At 39.7% G+C, this 13,985-nt stretch overlaps 1 protein-coding gene across 1 annotated transcript in view; it reads right to left on the bottom strand.

Moving 5' to 3' along the window:
- The window catches only part of PITRM1 (pitrilysin metallopeptidase 1), a 43,513-nt gene that overhangs the window by 28,857 nt on the left and 671 nt on the right, over positions 1-13,985 (bottom strand). Inside the window, exons 2-12 of the mRNA XM_073334464.1 lie at positions 12,134-12,236; positions 10,514-10,620; positions 9,554-9,705; positions 7,832-7,946; positions 7,661-7,757; positions 7,001-7,161; positions 5,685-5,811; positions 4,935-5,023; positions 4,105-4,233; positions 1,585-1,698; positions 1,051-1,147 (exon numbers count right to left, since the gene is read on the bottom strand). Of these exons, the coding sequence (XP_073190565.1) occupies positions 1,051-1,147; positions 1,585-1,698; positions 4,105-4,233; positions 4,935-5,023; positions 5,685-5,811; positions 7,001-7,161; positions 7,661-7,757; positions 7,832-7,946; positions 9,554-9,705; positions 10,514-10,620; positions 12,134-12,236 (1,291 nt within the window). The remainder of the gene's footprint in view (positions 1-1,050; positions 1,148-1,584; positions 1,699-4,104; positions 4,234-4,934; positions 5,024-5,684; positions 5,812-7,000; positions 7,162-7,660; positions 7,758-7,831; positions 7,947-9,553; positions 9,706-10,513; positions 10,621-12,133; positions 12,237-13,985) is intronic.

The raw sequence follows: 13,985 nt of genomic DNA, 5'->3' as shown, positions 1-13,985 counted from the left end.
GGTTTTTTGCAGCAGAATTTAATCAGACAAGCTGAAGACATTTTTGAAAAATGGTGATCACCTTAGTGAGAAACTTATAAAGCTCTTTTTGCCAGATGCTAACTTGAAAAGAACAATGAGACATTTTAAATTGAGTTTGATTTGATTATTCTATTTCATGCATTTCTCTTGCTGCTGTCCCCTCCCCAACTCTCCTGGTAATCCCACTATCCCACTATAGAAGACCTCCTAAAATGCTCACTTCCTTTAGATCTTAGGGAGGTCCACTGGTGGGATTTGCAGGCTGGAGAAAGCATGGAACTTGGATTACATAGTGGAGAATGGGATATAAAGAGTCCCAGCAAAGTGCGGGAGGGTACAGTGGTGAAGACAAGAAGGGTGACAGCAGAGTGAGGGATAGTGGACACGTGGAACACAGGGTGTAGCAAAACGGGGGAGAGTAGAGGAGTTGATCATTGGGAAAAGCAGAATGTGAAATATTCCACCTCACCTGCAGATCCTATAACTCACAGAGCCCCCACACTTGACAAAGCTTAGAAGGCTTCTCAGGGTTCCTAAGAGCCACCCACATTTTCTAGGGGGCTCATCTCTACAATTGCTTCTATGTGGAAATTTTAGGTAAATATTCAAGCCAGTGCATATTTTCATGTTTAAACTATGAACTTTAATTACAGCAGCAAAACTAAGTACAGGGGACCAAGTATTCAGTCATTATTTATATAGCGCTATGGGGTACAAGAGGCCTTACAAATGTGTAAGTCCATGCCCTGAGTTTACAAGCCCAGGAGAAATCGTTACCCAAGCAAGCAATCCCAGGGGACCTAATCATGTAAAGATTAGGGGATTGAGCCCTAAATTAGACAACTAATACAAAGTCTAATGACAACAGACCTTTGTTGATATTGAGGGGAACAAAGGAAGGAAGACAAAAAAAAAAAAGATATTTCAGGAGAATGTCTGCATGAGAAAGGCCTTGCAAAATCTGACCCAGAATTCTAAGACACTGCTGAAAACTGACATTGTACCTATACAGAAAAAAGGAGCACTTACTGATGTCAGGGCAAGTCCAAAACTTGTAGACTGATGCTTCATCTGGATTTCAATTTTGTGAAGTAGGGCTTCAATCCTCTCTTCCTCAAATCCTTTCCTTTGGGGAAAGTTTTTGTTTTGTTTTTTTAATATAGATATAGTGTGTGTACATATATACACATACCCCCACATCCCAGAGAGAAGAACGCATGCACCCATTAACACATGAAAATGAATTATAGTATTGATGAAGCATTGGTACTTAGTATGTACCATATAGAATAAAACCAATATGAAGTATGATCATATTGTGTCATTTAATGAAATAGCACTATTAACTCTGAAATATTATGGTGAGGGGCACACTATAGGACAAGTATTTAAGGAAGCAGGGAGGAGAGGGGCAATAAATAAGATTAGTTCTTAAAAGTATTGAACCATTGGAAATTGCTACTTTAGTGTAGTTTTCATACATTTAAAAATACATATTTTAAAAATATACTTCTAGTAATAGTTTTTGGTAAAAGAATACTTCGAGAATTTAACATTACTCACTCAATAACTTCATCTATTGTTCTAGCAGTAATTTGTTTGATGGTTTCTATGTCTTTCTCAGCAATTCCCTGCAGGCCTACACTGAAGTAAGCCTCTTGCGTGCAGCCATTAAACCTAGAATTAAAAAAACATTTATTCCACTGGTAGGTACTGAAACTTTGACACAGAACCACAGAAAGGTTATAACTAGTTAATGAATGTAAAAAAAAAAAAAAAGTTAGAATTTACAAGATCTAGACTAAGATGGAAAAGAAAAAACCTAACAAAAAGGCAAGGAGCCAAAATCTTCAGCTATTTATTTTTCAGTCTCAGTAGAAATGGTACATGGTTTTTAAAAGTTTCAGCCATAGTTCGAACTAAAGAATGAAGAACAGCTACAGAACCAAAACTAAAATAGAAAGGACTGAAAAAATCTTGGAATTAATCTGTATTAGTGTTTTCAAATACAGAAGATTTTTCTGTATTTATATTATTTTCTTTTGATAGCAGACACGAAGAGGAAAACTCTTTTTAAACCAACACGTTCATTTTACTTATGACAGTGAGTAGAAGGGGTCTACAATTTAGTCTTCAAATAGCAGTCTTTGAAAATTGAGTGCAGAGATGATATTTTGGGGGTTCCATGTTTGTGTCTCAGTGACTCAATAGATTTAGGGAAACTGGGATAAAGAAATTGTAGTCCAAGTTTTCACAAGTGACTAACTTTAGGGCTCAACTCTAAAAACCTAAGGTCCCATTTCCAGAAGTCCTGATCATCCTACAATTCCAACAGCAGCCAATGTAATAGGAGCTGTAGGGGTTCAGCACTGGTGAAAATCAAATCCCCTGCACTTAAAATTTAGCACACCAAAACTGAGCCACCCAAATTAGAGGCCATTTACATTTCCCCCACCCTCCTAAATGACTTGTCAAAGACCATAAAGTGATCCAGAATTCAGAAGTGTCTAATTCTCCGACTTATGCTCATTCCTCTAGACTATTACTCCAGGGGGAATTGTGCACCACTGTGCATGCGCAGAATTTATGTCCTCCGCAGACTTCTTTGAAACACAAACACTCAAACCGCCCACCCCCGCCCCGCAGATCCCCACTCCCCCTGCACCTGGACCAAGCCGAAGAGCCATCCACACCTGGATCCCAACCCCACTGAGCCCCACTCCCCCAGCATCTGGACCCTGCACTGAGCGCCCCCACACCCAGATACCCCACTGAGCCACGTTTATCCAGATTGCCCCACACAGAACCCTCATCTCACACCTGGATTCCCCACACTAAGCCCCTCCATATTTGGATCCTGCCTTGCTGAGCCTGCCTGCCCACATCTGGTGCACCTGGCACAGCTGGGCAAGGCTCTGGGGTGTTTCTGGGGCAGGCCCAGTCCTTGCGCTGTGTCAGGGTTGGGTGCAACCTCGCCACTGAGTCTGTATCCCAGGGGGAGCTGTACAGTGGCCTCTCCCCACAGAGCCATGCTGGAGCCTCCTCTTTTATTTGAGGAATAAAATTTGCAGAATTTTAAAATATTGTGCACGGAATTTTTATTTTTTTTGGCACAGAATGCTCTGGGGAGTAGACTATGCTGCTTCTTAACGTTGCACTGATAGATACATATAAGCTAAATTGGAAGTTACCAATGAGTTTCTTGCCAAGAAGTTGCACATTAACCTAGTAGGTACTAAATACTGTCATTTTAATTGGAATGAAGTGTAATTATTTAAAACATTAAGTACTCAGAAATGATTCTACCAGCAGTTATACACATGGGTATCTTTACTCATATAGAGTCCCATTTCTCTGTTCAATATATTACAAAACAATATCTGTACAATGCTCTATGTCTACAAGAGACTTTTGGAAATGCAAGGTAACTTAGATATTGTACTATGAAAATCTGATGGTATTTCATTATACCAATAAAGATGTGTTTGTGACAGTCTTCATAGTGCACTAAATCAATCAGAAAAAAAAAAAAGCACCATAAGTAAATAAAAGCCTATCAAAGATTAAATTTACTGACTTTTCCGAAGTAATCCTAAAGCACTTAAGATGTCAAGATAAAATAGTTTTGGATATTGAAAAAAAATACTTTGACATGCGAGAGACTGCCACAGGGTTTCAATCCACTTGCTCCAGTGTATAGAGACAAACATACATCTGAAAACAAATGTTTAAACATTGTATGCAAGTAATTGGCAATAGCAAAATAGCAACATGGATTGTGAATTATGGGCCTTATTCTCAACTCCATTAAATCAACGTAAGTCAAGAATAAAACTATTTGTGTATCTTGCAAGGTCAAAATTTACACTTGAAGATACTTCACTGTTCCACTATGGAAAAGAGTAAAATACACCAGAAGATTCTTGTATAAAAATAGCCTGAAAATAATAAGAGTTAGCTTTCTCCCCACCTATCCTTCGATTTATTTTTTAAAAAAGGAAGTAATTTTATAACAAGAGCAGTATCAACGTTACAGGAGTTATTGTCATTAAAAGGTGATGAAAAGTGAATTGCGACACTTACCCAACATCAGGAGAAAAGTCTGTACCAAGATTGGCCTCAAGTAAGGCTTTGTAGAAGGGAGAATTAGGTCCACCAACCAACAGGGAAGACAACAGGTTAAGCGTGAAAGTTTCATAAGTATCTGTAATGCTAAGTAAAAAAATAAGTTTCAAAAAAATCAGTGTTACAGCATGGTTTTCTTTAAAATGGGATTGTGGGTATTATGTATTATATTTAAGTTATTGTTGGTATCAAACTACAGGGTGTGGGCTGGGAAGTGTGTGTGAGGGGAAGAGCAGAGGTTTTTGTTTTGTTTTTTAAAGTCACTGACAGTTGTGCACACGCAGCTTGGGATCCTAGAGTCAAACTGGGTTCTTTCCACCTGCTACATCATTGCCAGTCAAAGGTTTTACTGGTTGAATTAGGCCCTGAGGTACATCTGGGCAACCCCATTACATGTAATAAGTCTGCCTAGATGCAACTCATTAGCATACAGTGAATCATTGGTCCCTAAACACTGGTCCGCAGAATACATGGTATTGGCTCTTTATTTCCACCCGCTAAAGTGAAAGACAGTTAAAAATACATTATTGCTTTCTTAACATTAACTGCTCTACATAAGAAATTGATGTAATTGTCACAGGGATGTTAATTTAATTGGAAAAGGGAGAGAAGGGAGGGCCACACAGTCATGATGGGATGTGAGGTGACCCACACTATGAAACAAATTTGAGAATCCTTATAGTAAACAATTTTGATTACGCTCATGGTGAAATAAACTCTTAGTAAGTTCCTGATTTAAAGGAATAAGCATGATTCTTCTGTTGAAATTTCATTTTCAATACACTTACTCTGTCAGCAAGAAGCTAACACTGATAGTTGTCTGCTTTGTAGGGTCTGCAGCAAATGAATCTGAGCCACATTTCACATGATGCTCTCTCTGTCAAGTATAATAAATAAGTAACTAGAGGCAGTAACATGATTTAAAACATTAAACTTGAACGGAAGTTAATAATAAAGCATAATTTGTGTTTCTATAGTATCTTCCTTCTGAGGATTTTAATACACTTTATAAACATTAATGAGTTAACTTGTAAATTCATGAATACATTATCCCTGCTTGTTATCACCCACGTGAGGTAGGTAGTATCTCCATTACAAGTGGGAAATTGAGAAAGAAAGGGCCAAACAAATCCTGCCCTAACTTCCATCCCATTTGCATCCTGGTTGCAAATTAAAGCAGGAATTGGTCCAGAGAACAGAGCAAGCTTCTGGCAGAGCTAGGAATTAAGCCCACATCTCCTAACTCCCAGAACTCTGTGTCAATTGCTAGATGGATAATTCTCTAGTTAGTGAATACAGTGTGGCAGTCTTCAAACACTGAGGGATCATTGAGACCCTAAATATAACAGTATACAGATCCTAGAAGTCAATCATTTAAATTTATCATAAGGCCCAAAAACTGTTAACACTTTTACAACCAAACAAAATGTGTGAGTGTTCTATAAAAACAAACAGTAAGTTGAATAGCATTGCAGAGCAGACTCAATATTTAAAGTAGTGCAATACAAAGGCTGGTTATATATTTATCTTTTACTTACAGGCTTATCCCAGAGTTGCTGAACTGGGATGGCAGTATTTGGTTCAATTCTATGAAACTTAGTCAGCGCTTCTTCATGAATTTGTTTTAAATGCTGCTCCAATGGGAAGTTACCATAAGTGAAGAACCTGCATTTTAAATGTAAGATTAGGATTTAATTTTTTAGTCTGCATGCATAATACAGCAGCAATGAAGTCTGAATTTCATGCATCTTTTAGTGAGTTATATACAGAAATGAGTGTGTCTTCATGGCCCCCAAACCTGTCAAAAATGTCACCAAAAATTCTGCTGCAGAAATGGAACTAGCACACACTAATCAGAAAGTTATTCAGAGCTGAAGATCCCATGCCATTTTCCAGTTTCATGCACTGAAGTCAAGAGCACTAAAAGCCAGCAGCTAGTTTGTAGGACAATCATACAGTACTCTTGGCGGGAAAAAGCTGCGTGTCCAAACAACCTAATCCCAGCAGGAAAATTCCCAAAACAATATGTTTTTTAAAAGAGAAGCAAGGTTATTTAGCTTCTTGCAATACAGATAAGATCGCACAATCCTTGCCTCAGTGAGGTTACAAATTTTGGCCTCATCCTGCAATTGGGTCCACTGAGGCAGATCCTTGCACTTGCAAGGAGCATTATCGATTGACGGTGGCTCCAGGAGCTGCCTATGCTGATCATATTGGATTATCAAGATCTATATTTAGACATGTTAGTAAAAGCAGGATGAAGAGAGAAACAAAACAGGGGGATGCGGCTGGGAGGTCATCATTGCAATAGCTTAATCAATTTCTCATGAAAGATGCTGGATTGATAGCCCTCTAAGCTGAATTTCTATTTATCCACATAATTGGTTCAGAAAAGGGAGAAGCAATACAAGTTTCCCCACTAGTACCCCTCAATTCTATCTGAAGGAATCACCTTTCAGTCTCCATGTCAAGTGAATTATTAGCTTCTATGCAGGCCTTGCCAAATATACCAACAGTTAATGGCTGAGCAATGTCAACACCTACCAGTAGGAATCCAATACCATTACCTCATGTCACACAAGCCACTGAAGAGCCATCAGATTATAACATCTTTCTGTGACTTCCAATGTGGGCTGGATTTGAATGAGTGACAAAATTTAAAAAAAAATAAACAAAATAAAAAAACCCTATACCCATTTATCCATTCTTGGTGCTATAACATTTTTCCTCACGCCTTACTTAGTAAACACTAATATAAAGTAAATACCTGCTTTAGTGCGAGAGACACAGGTAAACACATACACGGTTAACCCAGTATATCACCTAAGTCGTCAGCAACAACAATTTAAAGTACCTAGCATTGCTTGGATGATAATGAGTGGCATGGAACTGTTTAAGCTGTTCCCATGTAAGGTCAGGAATACTTAATGGGTCTCCACCAGATATTACACCATAAGTGTGATCAGGAAGGAGTTTATTCTGTAGGTGTTGTGAGAATAACCTCTCATTGTCTGTCTTAAGGGGAAAAAAAAAAAAGATACATTTTAGCAAGCCATCGGAAGAAACTTTAAGATTAAAAATATTTAACAGTAAGACCTAATCTTATAGGCCTTACTCATAAAAGTAATTCTTACACAAGCATGTAGTCCACCAGTTTCATTGACTTTAATACAACAATTTTTATTAAAAAGTTTTTGTCACTTTAATCAGATCACTAGTGGCCTATTGCTCCAACATTATAATTCCAACCTTTGCTCAAAAGATAGGACAACAGCAAGATTCACTACTTAAATACTACATTTATATAAATAATAAGCTTTTCAACAGACTATCCTTCAAAATAAATCTTATTCAATCTATCTTCAGAAATACTATTGAGTATACGAGGTTAATAGTGGGGAGAGTAGAGCTATTCAAACTCAATGAAACTATGAAATTGCTAATCTGCAATCTCAACTATTTTAAATATTCACAATGCACTTTTATAGTGTTGATAATAAAAGCCAGAACTTACAAATGCCCCTTTCATTTCATTAAAAACAATTCCTTTGAAGACTAGTGGTGTCTGAGGATCAGTTGGATTCTCATGCTCTAACCTCCAACCTTCTTGCCTGTAAAAAAGTTTTAAAATTATAAGCAAGTCTTTGATTTTTAATGTTTATACACACAACTGTACAAGTCTTACCAGAAATCTAGTTGTCGCAAACATGGGAAAAAAGCAGCATCCAAATACACAGACAGGAGATTCTGAAAATCCTTTGGATTTTGTGTTGAAAATGGGTAGAGTGTGTAATCACTGGCTGTATACAAACAAAGTCAAATATTAATGACCAAAGTATTTTAGGAAGTTTGCAGTGCATTTCACTTCCTATTTTTATTTTAAGTTCGATTGTCCAAATAATTAACTGGAACTGAGTAGAAGCTCGCTAATTTGCACACCCAATAACTTCTGTAGAATGTGATGGTTTCTCCCCACTCCTCAGCAAAGATCTAATACTATAGTAAGGAATTCATTGCTAAGACGGCTGTTTTGTAAAAGTGATGCTAACAGAACATTTACTTATATGCTATGAAATACCAAATAGTACACCTCTACCCAGATATAATGCGGTCCTCGGGAGCCAAAAAATCTTACTGCATTATAGGTGAAACCACGTTATATCGAACTTGCTTTGGCCTTGAGCATTTCCGTTATTAATAATCACTTCCCGCCCGACTGACCTCTCAGAATCCCCAACCGATCCAACCCCGCCGCTCCTTGTCCCCTGACTACCCCCTCCAGAGACCCCTGCCCCTAACCACCCCCAGGACCCCACCCCCTACCCAACACCCCTGCTCCCTGTCCCCCCGACTGCCCCGCCCCCATCCACACCCCTGCCCCCTAACAGGCCCCTCCCAGGACTCCCACGCCCTATCCAACACCCCCGTTCCCTGTCCCTTGACCACCCCCCGAGACCCTGTGCTCCTTATCCAACCCCTCGGTCCCAGCCCGGCACCCTTAACACGCCACTCAGAGCAACGTGTTGGAGCCAGACGCGCTGACGCGCCAGAGCGTGCAGCCCCGCCCCCCGGAGTGCTGCTTTACCGCGTAATATTTGAATTCGTGTTATATCGGGTTGCGTTATATCGGGGTAGAGGTGTATATGAAAACTAATCTATACTTGTCAAATGAACAAAATACATTTTATGCATCAGCACCGACTTGCTTGTTTATAAAATTCAACATTTTGCAATGGATCTCCCAGTCAATGTAATTAGAAAGGTTCAACAATATTTATAAATAACTATAGCAAAAACAAACAAACATGGAATTTAGGAAGTAAGCCGTAATCATAAAGTAAAAGATAATTAACAATACTGTATATGCCAGGGGTTCTCAAACTTCATTGCACCACAATGGGTGCAGGGGGTGGAGGGATGGCTCAGTGGTTTGAGCATTGGCCTGCTAAACCCAGGGTTGTGAATTCAATCCTTGAGAGGGCCATTTAGGGATCTGGGGCAAAAATTGGTGATTGGTCCTGCTCTGAGCAGGGGGTTGGACTAGATGAGCTCCTGAGGTCCCTTCCAACCCTGAAATTCTATGATACGACCCCCTTTTGACAACAAAAATTACTACACAACTCCAGGAGGGGGGAGCGAAGCCTGAGCCGGCCCGAGTCCCACCACCCCAGGTGGGAGGGGAAAGAGGGAAGAAAGCCAAACCCTGAGCCCCACTGCCCTGGACAGAGGGGGTGAGATGGGTGCAGAGCCAAAGCCTTGGGCTTCAGGCCAAGGTGGCTGGACTCGGGCTTCAGCCCCACAAGTCTAAACTAGCCCTAGCGACCCCATTAAAACAGGGTCGCAACCCACTTTGGGGTCCCAGATTGAGAACCGCTGAATTATACGCTCTTAGTTATCTTGAACTTACCTGTGAATGCATTCATGAAAGTGGACAGTGATCTGTTTAACATTTTAAAGAAAGGATCTCTGCAAGGATACTTCTGAGAACCACAAAGCACGGTGTGTTCAAGGATATGTGGAACACCAGTACTGTCCAATGGGGTGGTACGAAATTGTACACTGTAAAAGAATGCAACACAATAGTTTGTGACCAAAAGACAGCACGTCTATTACTTGTTTTGTAGTTTAGCCTTACGTGAAAGGCAGCATGCTTTAGTAACTAAACTAGTCTTCCAATACTGGTGCTGCTGGGAGGCAGAAACATCATATCTTTCAAGGGGAAAAAAAACAAGCTCACAATTAGAGGACTTTTGGGGGCTCGCCAGGAGAATGTATACCTTTTGGATGATATATGGTGTTTTTCCAGTGCATGATATGCGGTTCAGCAGACAAATTAAGTAGCTAAGGTTGTTGATAAAACAGCTGCAGTAGCTAACACCTATATAGTAAATGTACGTCCCCTTTTGACAGTGACTATAGCAATAATTGTTACTAACCTTACAGGTAAATTGTGTGAATTAAGTTTTTGACAACATGTGAAAACTGTACCACTTTAAGTTAAAAACAGCAGCATCTTCTTGCGTAGAAGCTCTTAAATCCATTTAAGAGGGTCTTACACCAACTTAGTTTACAAAGATAAGCAATCAACATAAGAGAAATTGATAAAGCACTCTGAAATGGATTTGATAGTATGAATTTTTCCTTACTGAAAAAATAAACTCATTTCACTAATTAAAAGGCAGAATTCAAATTAAGTTTTTCAACAGTTTTGGTAAAATAGGATTTTTTAAAATCTTGCAACTATGAGCTTCTTAAATGGAAAGTATTAGTAACGTTTGAGTAATATGAAGCTATATTAGCATTTGCAGGTCTCAGGTCGATCTTCATATAGAAAGTGCCTTATAAATACTAATACTAAAATGAATACCTGAATAGATTATTGGAGTCCTCACGTGCCACATGCAAATATTTGGCTCCTGTGTTCTCATGACTAAGCTTCACTGCAGTTAGGAATAGCTCAGGAACAGCTTCTACCTACATTGGAAGAAAACTTCCATGTTAGTATTTATATAAATTCTAGGTAAAATAATTTGAGAACACTATGAAAAGAACCAGCTAGCCTCTGCTGCACATCAAACACTAGAACTGAATTAGAAGAAATTAAGGTTATGATGGAAAGCAAAAACAAAGAATTACATACGGAAGATTACACCACCATATCATTCAATATTATATTAAAGTCAGGCACATTCAAAGGATTAACAGTCATCCCACTATGTTTTACATGCAAGTATGCTTTACCTTCCTTGTCTTTGTTGTTTTATGTTGCAACCCTTTTTTGATATATTACAAAAAAGTCACCAATATTTTTAAGAAACAAAGTATTAAGGAGTAACATAGAAAAGCCTAGGATATTACTGTGTTCCCATTTGCTGAAAGGTGCACTGTTATGTACGCAGGACATTGACAGATACTTTCCACGTGCTATAAATGATTTTGCAAGACCATTTGCTGCTTATGTACCTCCATGTTTCTGAGAGCCAGATCAAGCACTTATACCCTCATCCTGCAGCTGGATTTATGTGTAGGTCCTGGCCCTCACACCCAAATGGAGTCTGATTAATATCAATGGGACTCAAGAAGTCACTAAATTGCATCAATTTCAGGATCAGATCCTTAGGTTGTAAATAAAACTTAGTTGGTGAATAAAACATTAGTGGTACGGGTCTATTTTTAGCAGATAGTTTTCATAGCATGTTGAATCAGAGGTGAATAAATACAAGAAAAGTAAATTAAACAACACAATTACCTGAAGGGCAGAAATTGTGTCAGAATTAGTAACCAACAATACTTGTCTGGTATAGGAAACAATCTTTGAACAATTTGGCCACTTGTATAAATTGTAAGGAGAAGATAAAGTGTAAATTCAGAAGATAGGGTACTGCGCTAAGGATCTACTTGCTATTACTCGCTTCAGCTCAGATCACTGATTTTGGTCAACTTACTTCCAACTCTATGTGCTAAAGTTTCCCCTCTGTAATATGGAGATAATGACAGACTTCCTTTAAAAGGATATCAGATTAAAAGAGCTATATAAATATTGCTACTTCCACTACAATAAATAGGGTATGCCTCCCCGACTTAAGAAGAGTTCATATTTTTGTAATGACTTACAGAAACAAATAGCAAAGAACACACAGTGAAATACAAATACTGACAGATGACTGAATGTTTAATATAATAGTTTTCAATGGCTTGAGTTTCTTCTCCAAAGTTTACATACAAGTCACTGTGTTTTCCTTATAACAAATTCTAACAGAATTAGTATCTTCTTTTAAAGCAGGCATTTTGTTTTAGCACTGCCTAAAGATTTTTGTCCACAAGAATATTTTAGCTGCTTCTATTTGATACTCAAAGCATATATGTAAATATTTACCCTGCAACCCTAACTCTTGGTCTCTTCTGCAGGAAAACATCTAACACTAAATTCTTTTGTCCAGTTATAAAGTACTCACAGTGAGAGATCGAGAAAAAGACAATACTGTACCTGGTTTACAGTGAACCCATGGATTTGTTCTCCTATCTTGTATTGTAGTGCTCTTTCATTTGCAGGCCCACTCTTCCACCTCCATGACTTTTGATTCAAAGTCCTGAAATAACATTTTCTTTTTGAAAAAAGATGCAACCGCAAGAGTAGGTTTCTCTGTACCTTATCCCCTTTCTGTGCTTAATTTTGGGGGTGGGGAAAAGGGTGTATTATTACAAATATTGCATTCTATAGACCAGTGATTCTCAACCTATTTACCATTGTGGGCCACATGTGTGTTATGTGGGCTGCATCCAATGCTACCAGCATGGCCCTGAGGATGTCACCTGGGCCGCAGCTGGGTGCTGACTGGGTTGCAAGCAGCCCATTGGGCACAGGTTGAGAACCACTGCTACAGACAAATGCCACGTTCCTACCTAGAAGACTTTTCAAGATAAAGTTGAAATTATTGCAAGATCGGAGCCTCATATGAACAGCCCCTCCTTCCCCCACGCACACAAAATTTCACTGACTTCAATGGGCATATGCCTATATTGAGCTCATTTCAGGATTGGGGCCTAAAACAAAAGAGGCAAACATTGGTTAGGGTGGGTGTCAACTTTAGGGTCTTGTCTATATTGGGAAAATTTCAAAACAAAAACAAACATTCCCATCAGTTCACCAAAGCCCTCCTGCAATCAAAACTCCAGAGGCCAGACCTATTTTTACCTCTGTGTTAGTTATGTCAGTTTTTCTTGCTGAACTGGTAGGAATTTTTGTAGATGCTTTCCAGTGTAGACATGGCCCAGAATTATGCAATATTTTAAGGGAGTAATGTGAGGACTGGGGAGAGCAATCAGCATCATTGGGTTATGTCACATTGATCAGAGTTATAGGAAGTAGAAGACTTTGAGTGAAGTAACGGTTTTGCTGGGGTAATATCAGGGAAATAAACAAGTTCTAGATAATAGGATGGGGGAGGTTGTGTGTCAGGGTAATAGTAGAAATGTAGCTGGGAAGGACAGTTAGAAGGAGGGACCACAGAGTGATTAAGATCTATGGAGCGAGAAGGAGGGGTTTCTGTGAGGCAGTGTCAAATGGATTATGACCTCACTAGGGGAGGTATTTCTGTAGCAGATTAACAGCAGGGGGTGAAATTGTGCATGTTGGTATAAGGACCCTGTGTGTAAATGAAGAGAGGGAGCATTATCAGGAGTAGGGACTGTGAGGGGGTCATATTAGAGACGGCCAGGATGATATGTTAGGATGTGTATGGACGAGGGGAATGTAAAATTTATAGGGGATAACAGGAAGTTTGGTACTGTAAGCACACAAACTGGGGGTGGGATGGGGAGAACGATGCTATTGGGGTGGTGGGGAAGGATATAGAGGGCTCAGGAAGGAGGATGATATGGCAGGTGGAGGAGGGCTACGAGAAGGATAGAGGGGATGTGTGGGGAAGAGGATAATATGGAAATATGTAGGGTTGGGAGAACGAGGACATGGGGTGTGCTGGGGGGAGATGTCTAGAAGAAAGGATGATATGGGGGAATATATAAGATGTGGGGGGTAGGGGAAAGGAGGGGATGTGGGGAGAAGGATGGTGTGGCAGCTGGGGGGGAAATAGAGGATGTGCAGGAGATGTCTTGAGGGGCAAATGCTGTAGGGTATGTGGTGAGGATAGAGGGGATATGGGGGTTGCTGGGGAAAGATGGATGTCTAGGGAGAAGAATGGAGTGGGGGGAGGATACAGAGGGTGTGGGGTGCCTGGGAGAGACATATGCTGTGGGGGGAGGATATAGGAGGGATGTCTAGGGAGACGAATGGTGTGGGGGGGAGAATACAGAGGGAGGGGGGCGGCTGGGGGCGTCTA

Source organism: Lepidochelys kempii, chromosome 2, assembly GCF_965140265.1.
Source record: "Lepidochelys kempii isolate rLepKem1 chromosome 2, rLepKem1.hap2, whole genome shotgun sequence".
In the NCBI taxonomy this organism is placed as follows: Eukaryota; Metazoa; Chordata; order Testudines; family Cheloniidae; genus Lepidochelys; species Lepidochelys kempii.
This window is presented reverse-complemented; position numbering and strand designations above follow the sequence as displayed.